The 16,623-nt window shown below is 37.3% G+C and overlaps 1 protein-coding gene across 4 annotated transcripts in view; it reads left to right on the forward strand.

Annotated features, from left to right (window-relative positions):
* MLLT3 (MLLT3 super elongation complex subunit) overlaps nt 1–16,623 on the forward strand; it is a 268,703-nt gene that overhangs the window by 144,667 nt on the left and 107,413 nt on the right. For all 4 annotated transcript variants that reach the window (XM_080668721.1, XM_080668724.1, XM_080668722.1 and 1 more), the window contains exon 3: nt 12,224–12,306. In XM_080668721.1, the coding sequence (XP_080524847.1) occupies nt 12,224–12,306 (83 nt within the window). The remainder of the gene's footprint in view (nt 1–12,223; nt 12,307–16,623) is intronic.

Genomic DNA, 16,623 nt, shown 5'->3' on the forward strand with positions numbered 1-16,623 from the left:
TGATTGTGTGTAGCAGATATGGTATTTAGCTGATAGATGTTTTATGCCTAAATGAAGATATAAAAAGCAAAATGCATTTGTCTTCAAGTTAGCAGTAGCACATAAGATTCATCTTTGGAATGACAGAATGTTAGATTTGAAGCAGCCTCTGAAATAGAGGCTGGCTCCTCATATGACAGAGGAGGTCTGGGGTGAGTGGTTAGAGGGACTCACCGAAGGTCAGATGGTGCTTTTGTGGTAGAAATGGAGCCAGTGCAGTCGGGAGCTTTTGATTCCTTGCTAATTTTTCAGTTGCTGCACCACAGGACTCAAATTCAGATTACATTTCTACTTTCTACTTGTTTGTTTTATTGCAGCATTTCAGTGTTATTGCTTTGTAATACATAACCTTTACTTGCTTCCTTTGCATAATATATGCTAATTTGGGCTTTATGAGTCCGAAAGTAGGCTAAGAGTATGGACCAACTGCTAGTACTGTTAGTGATGGATTGAGGCAAAAGAATTCCTCAAAGTAAAGAATATTTTCTTTTTTCATACATCCCTGTCAGGAATCTATAAGGCCAAGTCCTGTACGGTAGCTCAGTCAGAGCGGCCTCCCCATATGCCAAGGTTTGGGGTTTGATCCCTGGTCAGGGCACATACAAGAAGCAGCGGATGAGTGAATGGATAAATGGAACAACAAATCAGTCTCTTTCTAAAATTCAATAAATAAATTAAAAAGAAAAAATATATAAGGCCCAAAAATAAAATCTAAGAATGTTTAATTGAACTGATTGTAAATATTTGGATTTAAAATGTTCTTTTTAAAAGATATTTGGGACAGTACAAAGTAAATTCTGTGATGTTTATTTGTATTTGACTACTGTTAGATAACTGGATGATTTCTACTTTCTTGAAAGCTTTTTAAAGCTTTATAGGGATTGTCTCATTTATGCCTTTAGCATGGATGATCTCTTAAAGCTTCACGGAGCTGTATGCTGTACATAATAGCATTATCTCCATTTTAGGATAAAGAACAGAGCATATATGCGAGTGTCCAAGGGGGGATCTGACCTGTGCAGGGGATTCTTCTCCAGAGCTCTGGCTCTCGGCCCCGCATCACACAGCTTCCTCTGTCAGAAAATGCTGCTTGTTACTAAATTAAAGTTTTCAGCAGTCCCTTGATTTAAATGAGCAAAACCTGTTACAATTCTTATACTACACTTCAGCAGTATACTGGGGAATCCTCAATGCTTATATTTTGGGTACAGTAATAATTCATGGTAACATCTTAACCTTTAACCTCCTTTTTCCTTCTCTTTCTTCATATCCTGTCTCAATATTTCTGCACTTTCCATTCTCCTTGATTTATTTGGAGCAGCAATCAATGTTGCCTAGGCATTGTTTGGCTACCTTTGTTTTTATTCTCACAAGAGCAATTCTCTATTATTCCCAGATAAGTATAAAACCACTAGTCTTGGCACTTAAATTCTTTACTAATGTCCTATTTTTTAATCTTCCTTTTATAAAATTTGTTTCCTTAGTATCTCATAAAGAAATACCTAATTCAATTACCCATCAGTAGAATGTTTCTCCTATACTCCAGCCTGTACTATAATCTTCTCCTAAGCTCTTTCTGGAATCATTACTACTCATTACATTTCTTTTTTCTTTCTCCTTTGGCCAACGTCATACCTGCTTTCTTTAAACAAACTAAAATTAAACCTAATGACAGTCCTTCTTTGCTTCTACCAGGTTTTGTTCCCTAAGCTTTCCAGTTTGTGAGTTCCCACCTATAATGTTGACTATTACAGTTTTTGCATTTGTTCTGATTTTGCTTTCATTTATGTTTGTACTGCTTCCCCCTACTAAGTAATTCCTGGAATTCAGAGTTCCTGAGAAGTACCATGAAATTAGCACTGCATTTGGTAATCAGAAGGTATTTTGTAAAAATCGACCTCTGTCTCTATTTAGCCAGAGCTGCAAATCTGAGAAATAGATGTAACTCACTTTTATGGGCAGGACAAGGAGGAAACAGATCATTACTATATTTAACAGGAGCAAGCAAAAAATTATACTCTGTAAAAGTAGATTTACTTTAATGATATAGGTAAAATTTTATAACATCCTTGTGAACAGTGGTTTCAGATTTTATTTGAGCAGTGGCTTACTTTATTTCCCCACATAATTCTAAGGGACCTTAATTCATTGTTTGGGGGCAAACACCCTATTGCTTTGATAAAAGCAATACAAACTGCCTACATGGCTAACACACACTGCAAGGGGATAGGTTTTCCTGAAACCCAGTTTGAAAACCCATGCTTTAGAAGGGTGGGGATACAGGATTTTCTCTGATTTATTTGAGAAGATTGAGAGATTGTCAGGCTAAACAGGAACCACATTCCTGTATGACTATGGGTAAACAGTTGCCCTCATATTAGTGTCACCCTCATTCTGCCTTCATTTGTAACATCTAATGGAACTTAAGTCAATTAGGAGACTTAGGATATATCCTATCTCTGTGCCAAGTGCTAAACAGAAAAATAAAGCAGAGTTCAAACAATGCTGAAAAGAAAGCTTGTTCTAATCCTTCCTCTAAAGTTAGAACAGTTTGATTACTTCCCTGGAAGCATTTGTTTTTCCTACTGAAAATGGAATAAAGCAAAAATTGAGAAGAGAAAAAAATGGGCCCTTGACTTATTTTGGATCATTATCTTTTGGTGTTTTCTGGGAAGTTAGGTTGTGGCGATCTCAGGCTGCTGTATCTTTCAAAAAAATGGGAAATGGGTCTGATCTTTGACTTATTATATTTGATTATTTTACAATGCATCACCACTTGTATCATCCTAATGCAGTCGATATCTCTCTTGTGTATAAAACCATTTCATTGTCCTCTGCTTAAAGGGCAAGTATTAAAAATGGAATTGTGAGCTATGGAAGAAAGGTGGGTGTAACACATTTAAAAGTGGCTCTTATATACTGTGGTCTTATTAGAAGAAAAAATTATGTCGGTTAAAAAAATAGCCCTTTAATATGAGTATGTGTTTGAGAAAATTGTAGTTTCTGTATTCTGATATTTTGAAGGTCATCACTCTTGTTCTCTTCCTTTCCCTACTGAGCCACGTGATTTTTTCCCTTGCAGCTCTCTTTCCCTCCCCTTGAGCATATAGCTTTGCACTTGTGATCTTTCTTTTTCTCAAATCTCACTGAAAGCCACTGCTTTTTTTGTGTGATTGGTGCGTCTTAGTCCAGACTCCTCCTTCTGTATGTATTGTGTACAGGAGCTCTAAAATTTCAATGGGCATAATTAAAAAAAAAAAAGTATATCATTTAAAATTAGGTTGTACAGCCCAGCCAGCATGGCTCAGTGGTTGAGCATTGACCTATGAACCAGGAGATGACGGTTGGATTCCCACTCAGGACATATGCCTGGGTTGTGGGTTGCATCACCAGTGTGGGGCATGCAGGAGGCAGCCAATCAATGATTCTCTCTCATCATTGATGTTCTATCTCTCTCTCTCCCTCCCTCTCCCTCTCTGTAATCAATAAAAATATATTCAAATAATATTAGGTTGTACAATTCCCAAGAATTATATTTAAAAAAAAAACCCTTCATAATGAAGAATTGTAATGAAGATTTTATAAGTAGATGTATTGCTTTCTTGGGAGTTTGTAGCATTGGGGAGAATTTATGATTTGAGAAGTAAGATTGTGAAATCATAATAGCCAAACCTATGTGGGTGTTAAAAGGTGAATTTACAATGGAAGAGAAGTATAAGGAGGAAATGTTCAGGAGGGAGGAAGTGGCATTCACCTCAATTAGAGAGGAAAAACCAGGTAAGGGGCTGAGCAGCCCTGGAGGCAAATATAAGGACAGGTTTTCTTTAGGTAGTTCACACATCTTCCTCTGTAAGCAAAATAAATAGTGCTTTTCCCCTGCCTGGCCTTTTCCCTCTCAGATCTCAGCTTAAATGTCACCTCCTCAGAAAGGGAACACTAACCTAAAATAAGAAGGAGTTCCCCAGTCTCCTCACGTGAGCCTGCTTTATTTTCACCGGGACATTTCTTGTTCAATACTGCTTTATTTTCATTGCAGCACTAATTACTCAATACTTCCTTTCTCAATATTTTCTGGCATGTGTGTTCTCTTTCTTCTCTCCTCCTCCCCTTCCCTTTCTCCCAACAGTGGACATAAGTTTAATAAGTGCAGGTACCAGGTCGGCCATGTTTATTGCTCTGTCTCTAGTCCCTAGAATAAAATCTGCACTTAGATGACAGTATCTCTGTGTCATCTGCTTGAGATCAGGACTCCACCTTACCTTTGTAGCCCTATGATTATATAGTGCCTGTTGGGTTGAGTGAATTAGGCTACTACCTGAGAAAAAAAAGAATTAACATGAATGAGAAGATAGGTTAATTTTATAAATGAAGATGATATTTCTCTCCTTCTAAATAAAAAGCAGCACGGGTCTTAGTGATAGCTGGGCCAAGTGTAAAACTTGGGGTAAAACTTAGATGCCTAAGGGATGTCCCAAGGATCGTTTACTTCTCCTCCCTCCAGACATCATGAGGTGATTGTTTTAGGAAATGGGGTTTTTGAATGACTTTTTATATCTGATAAACAATAAAAGCCATAAAGAAGAACTCTTTTTTCCCCCAATGCTCAGCTTTTATTTTTCCTTTTTTAAATTTCTTTTTAAAAAATTGAATTTATTGGGGCGACATTGGTCAATAAAATTATAAAGGTTTCAGGCTTACAATTTTATAATACATCATCTGTATATTGGTTTTTGTGTTCGCCACCCCAGGTGAAGTGGCTCTTTGCTGTAGTAACAGACACCGGCGTAAAGATGCTCCTCCCAAATACAGGATCCTTTTCCATGTAGCTAATATTGCTTTTCCAGATGGACTTTCTGAAATATAGTATTCTAAAAAAATACTTTGCCCAAGGTTTAACTTTTAAAAAGAAATGATGGTCTTCCTTGAGATAGAAATCTTAAGATTTCTCCATTTGAGTAATTCTCAAGAAAAGAACCAAATCTGTCTCTAGATGGAACTTTATGTGAAAATATAGATTTTTTTTCCTTTCCCATAACATTAGCCTGGAAGTATATTTCCACTAGGCCAGTGGTCGGCAAACTGCAGCTCGCGAGCCACATGCGGCTCTTTGGCCCCTTGAGTGTGGCTCTTCCACAAAATACCATGGCCTGGGCGAGTCTATTTTGAAGAAGTGGTGTTAGAAGAAGTTTAAGTTTAAAAAATTTGGCTCTCAAAAGAAATTTCAATAGTTGTGCTGTTGATATTTGGCTCTGTTGACTAATGAGTTTGCCGACCACTGCACTAGCCCGATCACTTGAAGAAATGCCATATATTGAGTTATATCGAGGGAATTTAGGGCAAGTTGGTGTAAGTGTTAACCAATTTTAGTGAAAGATGTAAGCTTGAGGACTTATACTTAATATTCCTAACAACTCATAATGTTATGTAGTTTTGGGCAATTTATGCATTTTGTTTGCTCATTTGTTATATGTTCCTTGAAGAAATGATTGTGATGATGGTCTTAATTTAATATCTCAGTTATATTCCCTCAAGGTGAAATGTATTGATTTAACCTCAGCTAGATGGGCTTTGCTTAACTCTAATGATGTAACTCCTCAGAAAAGTGAAAATGTTCACATATTTTAAAAATATGTTCCCATTTTTTTTCCCCTCTGAAGAGAGAGGCTAGGAATATTCTGAGTCTATTAGTTAAAAATTCCAAGTTACTGACAAATGAAGTCATTTTTATGTGTCATTAAGATTTTTCAGTATGACCAATGTGGAATCTTGAGCTCTTATTCCTATTCGAGTTTTCTGAACCATTTCAAAGTCAATAATCCCTCTTTTATATATGTAATCCATTTTTACCCACCTGGACTCCCTGAGTAGCTGTAGTATGAGGGTCTCTGTATAAGTATAAAGTTCATCCATATTACCTGTTTTTTTCTTCTTCATTATTTTCTGTTGTTTCTGCTGATACTGACTAATCCACTATGGTGCTTTACTTTCCAGTGCCTTCATACTTTTTCCTTGACATCCAGACCTTTCTTCTCAACTGCCAGGCTTGCTCTGTCTCTTCTTTTGAAGCTCATACTAAAGTTATGTTTCATTAATTCAAGTTCATAAATGGGGGCTGGGTTCAGTGGTGAGAAGAGGCTTGAGACACAACCTCAGCCCTTGGAAAGCACAGAATTAAATCGAGGATGGGCTTAATAGCATATATAAAGGGTGGGACTAAAGTTGGTTTACAGCTGTGAGTATGTGAAATACAGGGTTTATTCTTGTATTATTATTTATTAATTATTGTGCTATTTTCCATACCAACAAGGTAAAAACAATAATAGGACTCAAAAGTTGCCTGATGTTATCTTTAATCCTTTTCCAGGGAAATGAGGAAGTGACACAAAGGGGAAAAACCTTTTTTTTGTTTGTTTTGTTTAGAAATGGGCTAAATAGAAGCAACAATAGAATGTGTGTGTGTGTGTGTGTGTGTGTGTGTGTGTGCACACGCGCGCGCGCGCGCCGCTCATAAAAATAAAAACAAACCCAAGTGTTGATTTTTTTGTTCTTTTCGTGTCACAAGTGTAAAGGCTTGGCCATCCATGTTCAGTGACAAGGCAGTGCTCATACAGCTGGATACTTGCCCTGGACTTCCAAATGCTCACATGGAACAGTTGGGGGCAGAGACATGGACCATGCAGCACCCTCTTTCACTATTCATGGGGGCTGATGTGGTGGCACTAGAGCAGGAAAGAAGGAGTCCAAAATGCTTAAGCTGGAAGGGACATTTGTCATAAGGCAGTGGTAATAACCAGTCTATGTATAAAGAGAGTTTGTTGTTTCCTTCCTGAAGGGTCCTGCACAGTAAATAAAGTAAAACCAATAATTATCAATGGGCAACTGGGCCAAGTCCTTAACAAAAGTATTCAGATGAACATAAATCATAGTGTCTAAGCAAACACACTGGAGAGAGGTTCTGGAGAGGAGTCCACCAGCTGTTTTCCTAAGGATTAGGAAAAAAAAAAAAACAACACCTATTGCCTAATGATATTTTTTAAAGCTTAAATGAGGGTCTTATGGGTCTAGAAGAGTTTCATATTTTCCTCTTTTTTTATCTAGTGCTAAAAATGGGTATCTTTTTTCTTTTTTTCTTTATTGATTAAGGTGTTACATATGTGTCCTTATCCCCCCACCCCAACCTAGTGTCTGTGTCCATTGGTTATGCTTATATGCATGCATACAAGTCCTTTAGTTGATCTCTCCCCCTTTCCCCCACCCTCCCCTGCCTTCCCTCTGAGGTTTGATGGTCTGATCAATGCTTCCCTGTCTCTGTATCTGTTTTTGTTCATCAGTTTATGTTGTTCATTATATTCCACAAATGAGTGAGATCATATGGTATTTATCTTTCTCTGATTGACTTATTTCGCTTAGCATAATGCTCTCCAGGTCCATCCATGCTGTTGCAAATGGTAGGAGTTCCTTCCTTTTTACAGCAGCAGCAGCGTAGTATTCCATTGTGTAGATGTACCACAGTTTTCTAATCCACTCATCTGCTGATGGGCACTTAGGCTGTTTCCAAATCTTAGCTATTATAAATTGTGCTGCTATGTGGGATCTCTTAATGAATTAATTTATTTTATATTTGATTATTATATAAGCATACATTTATTTATTCATCTAAGAGACACTTATTTCTCTGTACTAAGCACAGCTCTTTTTTGAAACTCTTTTCTCCTAAAGGAAGAATATTGAAAATCTCAGGTAGTAAGTAAGGATTTGACTTATTCCAGATTAATTTAATCATGACCCCTTCCCTGTTTTATGTGTTTTAATTTTGTGTACTTTTCCTGCTCAACTTAAAACAATTAAATATATTAGTGGTCAATGCACATATTTAGCATCATACTGCATATTATTCATATGGGTCTCCATTGTGCCCATTATTTTTGAAAGGCTATTTTAGGAAAAATTACTCATTATGTACAAAAACTTTGGTCTGTTCCTCTCAGGCATGAATTTGGGGTGTTGTGTGTTGTTAGAGCTACATGGTACCTGTGGTTTCTTAGACAGAGAGTTTTGAAAATGTCTTCTAGTTAGAGCCTTGGGGTACACGGGTAGTGATGTGTGGAAGGAGAGGAGAAGAGACATGTTATTTCTGGCTATATAATGTTAGTTTCAAAATGACATTGGAGCCGAAACCGGTTTGGCTCAGTGGATAGAGCGTCGGCCTGCGGACTGAAGGGTCCCGGGTTCGATTCCGGTCAGGGGCATGTACCTTGGTTGCGGGCACATCCCCAGTGTGGGGTGTGCAGGAGGCAGCTGATCGATGTTTCTCTCTCATCGATGTTTCTAGCTTTCTATCCCTCTCCTTTCCTCTCTGTAAAATACCAATAAAATATATTTAAAAAAAAATGACATTGGAGATCTTCTGGCCCAATCTGTTAACTCAGTTTCCTAAAATTTGGTATTATCAGAATTAGAACCAGTTAGCGTTGGGTATTCACCTTTTAAGACAAGACTCATCTGTGGCAACACTTTCTATCGCCTGCACCAATGTTTTAAGGTTTATGGTGATGGTAGAGAGTTTGCAGAAGGATTTCATGGGCTCATATCAACTCTCGGCAGCTTATGGCAAGCAACTTATTTAGCCAGGGTAATTTGGGGAAGGGTGGCATGAATCTTGAAAAAATTCAATTCATCAAACATTGGTTGAATACCTATTACTTGATTCAATGTTAGCGCCCGGAGTTACAGATATGAATAATGATGGGGTGGCTGACCTCAAGGGGCTCTGCCTAGTGGAGGAGTCTTAAAGGTGAATGAATGTTACCCACCAGCCTGATAAGGGCAACAAGAGAAGCTTGGAAGAGTTAACCTTTGGGCCAGATTTTGACAGGAAGAAGAGTTTTCAGTGATTTCTACTGAATCAGTTTTCACAGTTTAAAGATTGAATATTAATCTTCCCATTTTATTGTCACCTAAAAAAATTTGATGGCTTTCCAAAGATGAATATCCCTTCAACAACTTCTGAAACCTGGCCTTTTATTACATAGCTCTTAGGGATTATCTAATTCTTGAACAGCTGAGAGGAAGAATTAGTTGAAGGGTTTTAGATGCTTAGATCTTATAAAGGTAACAGAATGGGCAGTGACCAAGAAAAGGGATCCTCAATGAGCAATAATTGTGTCTCAGAGAAACCTAATTGTCTATGATACCACCGTTGTGCAAAGGGATTCTTAATGAAGAAGTGTTGTTGAGTGACAGAAGGAGATCCCAAATGTGGTTCTACTAGTTTAAAAATAATGCTTTGTGTCTAATGTACTATCCCTAGTGGCTAAAATATTTCTTAATTTTAACTCCTGTTTCTTTTTAAGAACTGGGTTAGAAACTCATATTAATGATTCTGGTTATAAGATACACGAACAAATAAACAAGCAAACTATTTCCCCTAATTTGACTTTCTTCAGTCAGAACTGTAGGTTTGTTTTTGTATTGCTACTGATTTTCTGGCATGTTTATTGTGTATAAAATATTGCTTGCTTCTAATGAAGAACTCAGACATTGTTCATTGTTATTTATGAAAGTATTTCATTTAAAAATAATTGAGGTATGTGTTGGTAAACAGTTTCTTATAATACCAGACTTCTCTGGAATATTAATACATAACATCATTTCTTTTAGAGGGTAGAAAAATCTAAGACTTTCAGCTATGAGATATGCTCACTAACAGCTGTTTCCTATAATAGGAGCAATTTGCATGCAGAATAGAGAAAATGAATTATACAAAAGGGTGTATAGAGGAACAGCTATAACTCCTGGCATGTACAGCAACCTTCAGAATAAACTTCCTTCAAACGACATTGGCATGATTAATCCCAACAACCTGGACACTGAAATTGCTGTTCTAAAAAGGGGCTCTGCAGCCCGGGAAGGTTGTGGGTATAATGCTAGCCTTCTAGCTGCGGTGCGGTTGCGGGTGCTCAGTGCATTTAGTAGCATTACTCCCACCTTCAATGTTCAGGGTATTTGAATATTCATGACAGGTTGGCAGGTGGTCAGTGGGTGAAGGACCAAGTCACTCTTGTGCTTTTTCATATTTTATTAGAGAAACGTGTAAGGTCAGGTGAGATCCCTCATTCCTGATTAACTTCTGATGTCAGTTTGGAGAATTGGTTCTAAGGTGGACTAAAGGAGAAAGTCAAATGTTAAAATCCTATCTTCAGCATACCTCTTTGTAACCACATTTGTACTTGTGGAATGTCTAACCTGTTTTCATGTACATCATCATGGTCGTCTGTAATAAAAATGCCTCACACTTACATTTTCCCACATATGTGGTTTTCTTGCATTTTGACGGCCATGCTGAGAGATGTGTAGATGTTGTATTCTCTTTTAAAGTGAAAGGAAATGGAAGTTGTCTGGAAAATTCTTAGTCCAGGGCTGTGGACTGGAGTCTTCTAACCCAAATCCAGGGCTTTCTACTTGCTGCCTCCTTTCTCTTTTTAGCCAAAAAGGTTACATGTTAGATTTTACAGGTTAGGTTTCCTGCCTCACTTCAGTCACTACTGAAAACTTCGTGTTCCAGGATCTGTGCTGTGTCTTTTCCGTACATCATCCTATTTAATCCTTATACTGTCCAGAAGAGAAACGTGGGGTTCAGAGATTTGAGTAATTTTATAGAGCTTGGCCTGGCTAGTCCGAGGTGGATCCTGGATGGCCACCTAGGCCTGAGCCCTTAACACTCTTTATGTTCCTGAGGTAAATATTTCGGTCTCTGAGGAATGAAAGGAAATTACAGATGAAATTCCTGAATATATAGTAATAAGGAACTCCATTGGGTATCGAACCAGTGGTTCAGACAGTTAATGCTTTGGGAGGGTAAAAGGAGAAGAGATGATAGTACTTTGTGGTCTGGAAAGGCCTTGTGAAGAAATTGGGATTTGAACTAGCAGAGGATGCTAAGAATAGCATCAAGGTGTGATGGAAGGAAAAACAGGAGGATAGGGCACAGTTGGGAAATGCTGGGCATATTTGAGGGGAACTGATGCATTTGGATGAAGCACAGGAGGGGTTTGGTGGGCGAGTAAAGGAGGAAGGCTGAAAGGTAGACCAGAGCCCTGTTGCAGAGGGCTTGGGCTACCAGGGTGTGTGGCCTTGATGTTCAGCATTACGTTTTTACTTTTTTTGTGATATTGCCAAATGCAGTCTTAACTAGAATGATTCCAGTTGGCTTGTCACTGACTTTGACTTGGTGGAAATTTTAGTGGGATGAAATTATATTTAGCTTCTTAGGGTGTCTCTCATTTCCCAAGAGCTTACCTAAATAGTCTTTTCTAATAGCCTTCCTTCATAAGAAACACAAAAGCCATATTGTTTCTCATATATTTGTATGATGTGAATAGATTTTAAGTGTTTATGTGTATAACAGTATTTCAATAAGCATTCATATTTGGGGAAAGTGAGAAATAGTGACTTAATGGGCACCAATAACATTGGGAGACTGCGGATTTGGGATTTTCGAATGAAGGAGGGGGTCCTGCCACTTTTAGGCATAGAAATCAGGATATCTCAGAGAAGTGAGGAGTTTAAGGGTGGAGTGACTCACATCAAAGACTAGACATAAGTAGTACTTGCGTTAGCAAACTTTCACGCTTTGGGCCAGGAGGAGTTTTCCTCAGTTTCCCTAAAGCAGGGCAGGGTGATAACAACTAAAATAAAGTCATTAATGACCACGGTTGACTGATAACCTTCTTCCCATCAAGATTTGAATAAATAATTTACATATTTTTCTTTACATGGAAAAGTTGTTATAGATTTTGGAGAAGAAATAAAGGATAGATCAGAGATGCAGATGGGGGCCTGGCAAAGGGCTGTGAAAATGGAGTATAATCTAGATCAGTGGTCGGCAAACTCATTAGTCAACAGAGCCAAATATCAACAGTACGATTGAAATTTCTTTTGAGAGCCAAATTTTTAAAACTTAAACTTCTTCTAACGCCACTTCTTCAAAATAGACTTGCCCAGGCCGTGGTATTTTGTGGAAGAGCCACACTCAAGGGGCCAAAGAGCCGCATGTGGCTCGCGAGCCGCAGTTTGCCGACCACGGATCTAGATGGTAGAATGTTTTTTTTTTTTCTTAAAGGAAGGAAACTGTCTCTTGGTCTATTATTCTCATCTCACCTGTTTTCTCTTTTTAATGTTTCAGTGTGCAAAGATCCACCTTACAAAGTAGAAGAATCTGGGTATGCTGGTTTCATTTTGCCAATTGAGGTTTATTTTAAAAACAAGGTATGTAATCCTTACCCATTAATTTTTCAGTATACGATCCTTCATTAACCAAATGATATTTAAAATAATTTTGATTCATAAGCCCTTCTATCTCTAGATGATTTTAAAATAAGTTAAATTTGTCTTCTAGGAATTTTAGCTATTGTTCCCCTTAATTACAGAGGGAGTAGCCAGAAAAAGATAATTTCAATTATATGAAGTCAGATTATATGAAATTATTAAATGTTCTTTTTAAGAGAAGAGTGATTTCTATTGAAAAAGAAGATTAATATGTTTTTAAAATAGAAAAGAGTAATTATGGTTTTTCAGTGAAATACACCTTTCCTCATTTTCATATTTCTAGAATTTTTAGACTTACAAAGAGTAATATGTCATCTTTAGCTGCTGTACACACATACGATATACATACACAATTATATCAACTTGAGATATTATGGATTCTGTTGGACTTAAAAGCTTCCAACAGTTAACAAATGTGGCAAAACATACAGACTATAAAATATTGGACAAATTTCTCAACCTCTGTGGGGATCACTTTTCATATCTATAAAATGGCGATAGAATAAGAGTATCTACCCCATAAGGTTGGCTAGATCCTATAAATACTGTAGGTCCTTTAGATACCGTAAAGCTGAGTGTTTAGAATAACACTTCAAATATATGTAAGCACTTAGTAAATGCTATGTTATGTTTAAGGACACTGTTCCCTCCATTTATTCCAAAGTAATCATAGTTTCTAAAACTTGCCCAAAAGTGAAATAATTCACTCCCACCTCCCCCCCCCCACCTTTATTTAAAAGGAACCTAGCTAATAGGATGTCATGTTAACCAAGCCAGTGCTCCATAAAGTGCGGTCCTTGTACCAGCAACATCAGCATCACCCAAGAAGAGCAGGCTAGAAGTGAGATTCTCAGGCTGTATCCCAAGTCTCCTGAAGCAGAATCTCCTGGTTCTATGAGTCTGCATATCTGCTAAACTTCTAGGAGATTCTCATGCACAGTGAAGTAGGAGAACCACTGATGAGCCCCTCTCTCATGCTCAGTACCTCACACTGCAACAGTGTCCCACTGGCTTTTTCAATGGGTCGAAGGCCCAGCAAAAATCTCTTATATGATTAAGGGATAATTCACTTTTAATTAAGCTATAAGAAAACTATCCTGACAAACAGGAATGTATGAATGACGGGATCAAATTTGTTTTTCGTATTTTTTGTTTCTTTTTGAGCCCATCTCCTAATGGACTACATTCCTGGTACATCACCTCCCTACAGACCTGCTACCCATACACCCATTTATTGTTTTGTTTGTTTTTTACTTTATATTTTGGGAGCATGTCTGACAGTAACCTATTTCTGTGTAGTTAAATATTTGAATGCTTACTTTGTCCTTGGCAGTCTCTGAGCCATTTACATATATTGCATCATTTAGGAGGCTTACAAGAACTACTGAGACATAAGTAATATTCCTAGTTTTAAGGAAAGGAAACTGAGTCATTGAAATATTGCATGGCTTGGATATTTATCACTTTATTCATCCTTAGAGTTTACTCAACAAGTATATATATATTCAGCAATGTTCGTGGTAGCATTGTTTATAATAGCAAAAAAAAAATAGAAATGATCTGCAGGTGACTATATCATTACAAAGAAATACAACTCAGATATTTTAAAATACTGACTTGAAAAGGCAAATTGCTAAGTGAATTAAAGGCAAGTAACAGAAAAATATTAAAGTATGATATATTATGTGCCTGCTAATCTCTGTCTACATTGACATAAATTTTACCTATGGAGAGGCTATATCAAATAGTTAAGAATGATTAAATGAAGTCAAGGGAATAAAACTTCTAAAGAGAATTACTGGGTCAGGGTATCATATGCATGTAGTATGTTGATTGATATTTCTCAAATGTCTTTCCAAAAGGCTTTATACTCGAAATTATAAGGCAGGAAAAAGCCCTCCCCCCTCTAAAATAAATTCTAAGGATGTATGGACTGTTTTACAATTTAGAGGAAAACAGGTAAATGAACAATGATCATAATTCAATGTGATAATTACATTAATAAAGCAATGATATAGGAGAGATGTCTTATTTGGAGAGTTAAGCAGACTTTTCAGAGAATTCCATGCTTTAGCTGGGTCTTGAATAATGAGTTTTCATTAGGTGGGCAAGGGAGGGAGGTATCCTGGGAGGGAAGTCATTTTAGGCCTGGGGAACACTATATGGGAAAGGCTGAGTGAATAAGGCGATGCACATTAATGAGGAACTGCAAAGTAACAGCAGGATAGGGTGCAGTAAGAGAACAAAGGAAATAAATGCAGGGATGGTATTATATGATTATGGTGGTTATTCTAAGGAAGTGGCATTTTATCCTGAAGAAAATGATACTTCATTAAAGGCTTTTATATCAATGAAAAGATGTAATCTAATTTTTGTATTAGAAAGACCACTCTCTTGTCACTGGGGGAGGTAGAATAGGGTAAGTTCAAAAACAGGGAAGTGATCAGGTGAGGAATGGTGAAGGTCTAAACTAAGGCACTGGTTATAACTGGAGAAAAGGGGATAGATCTGAGAGTTCCTGAGAAGGAATACTAAACAGAAGTTGGAGAGAATTTACTGTGATAAGTGAGCGAGAAGGAAGAATAGGATAGGGGATGATTTTTATGTATTTTAACCTTGGCAAGCAATTAGGATTTTTGTTTGCCTAGGAATAGCGTATAGGAGAAAGGGCAGATGAATGTAGCTTCAATTTAAAAGAATGCATGGATTTGATGTTGCTGCGGGTCAGCCTAGCGGAGATGTGAGTAGACTGTGGAACACATGCACATGGCCAAGTAAGAGCTGGACTAGGGATACAGATGGGGGTGGGGTCACTGTCATGTTGTTGGAACCTACTCCCTATGAATGGGTGTCATCTCCCTGGAGAACTTTGCCAAAAGTTAAAGGCTATGTATGGGTCAATGAAGAAAGAAGGGAAATGCGAGGAACCCTGAGAAGGAATGATACTAAGTGTGAGCTCATAGTCAGGAAAGAATGGCATCCTGATGAAAGAGGCGAGCAGGTTTCATGCAGAATTGGTAGTAGAAGTGAAGTGGTAGTGAGCAAATGAGTGGAGACTATGATCTGGGGAAGTTTGGACGAGGAGTTGGAAACATTGAATTTGTAGGTATATTCTGACAGTTTCAAGTGCTCAGACTTTTGAGTCAAAAGAACTGGGTTCGAATCAGTTTGTCTCATCACGTGTTAGTAATATAATAAACTCTGGTAAAGAGAAACATTGCTTTGTTTGACTGTGTAACATTTTAATGTATGAAAAAACCACCAACACCTGACACATTGCTGGTAAGATTTTTAAATGGTGCAGCCACTCTAGAAAATAGTAAGGCAGTTCCTGGAGATGTTAAACACAGAGTTACCAAGTAATAGAATGACCCAGAAATTTCACTTCTGGGTGTATACTCAAAAGAAATGGAAACACAGGTTCACATAAGGACTTGCACACAAATGCTCATTACAGCATCATTCATAGCCATCAAGAAGTGGAAACAACCCACGTGTCTGTCCACCAATAAGTGGATAAAAAAACTGGTGGACCATTCAACTGAATATTATTTGACCATAAAAGGAACTAAGTACACGTTACACGTTAAAACATAGATGAGCTCTGAAAACATTATGCTAAGTGCAAGAAGCCAGTCACAAAAAATTATATATTGTGTGTATATTTTATGTATGTTCATGTGTTTATATGAAATGTCCAAAATAGACAACTCCATAAAAACGGAAGTAGATTAGTGGTACCTGGGGGAATGGGGAATGACTACTAATGTGTTTTAAGTTTATTTCTGGAGTGAGGAAAATGTTCTGAAATTAGATAGTGGTGATAGTTTCATAACTCTATGTATATACTAAACCCCACTAAATTGTACACTTTAGAAGGGTGAATTTTATGGTTTGTGAATTATTCTCACTAAAGCTATTATTAAAAAACAGTTGCTATAAAAACACAAAAAATGGCAAAGCTGATGGCAAATGAAAAAAATTATAACATTTCATGGGATGGTTAATATCTGTAATGCACAAGGAATTTTTATGTAAAGTAATATAACAAATTCTAAGTGCTTTAATTTCTTAATCTGTAAAGCAACTCACCACTGGTCCAAATGAAATAAATGTTAAAGTTTATATTAGTTACTGTTATTATTATCCACAGTCTTTATTTCCCCATGGATGCTAAAGAATCAGTGTGTAGAGAGGTTTAAATGTTTAGCCAACTAAAGTAATGGCTCAAGAGTAGAACTTCAGTATCATGAAATT

This window comes from Plecotus auritus (genome assembly GCF_963455305.1).
Source record: "Plecotus auritus genome assembly, chromosome: 5".
In the NCBI taxonomy this organism is placed as follows: domain Eukaryota; kingdom Metazoa; phylum Chordata; class Mammalia; order Chiroptera; family Vespertilionidae; genus Plecotus; species Plecotus auritus.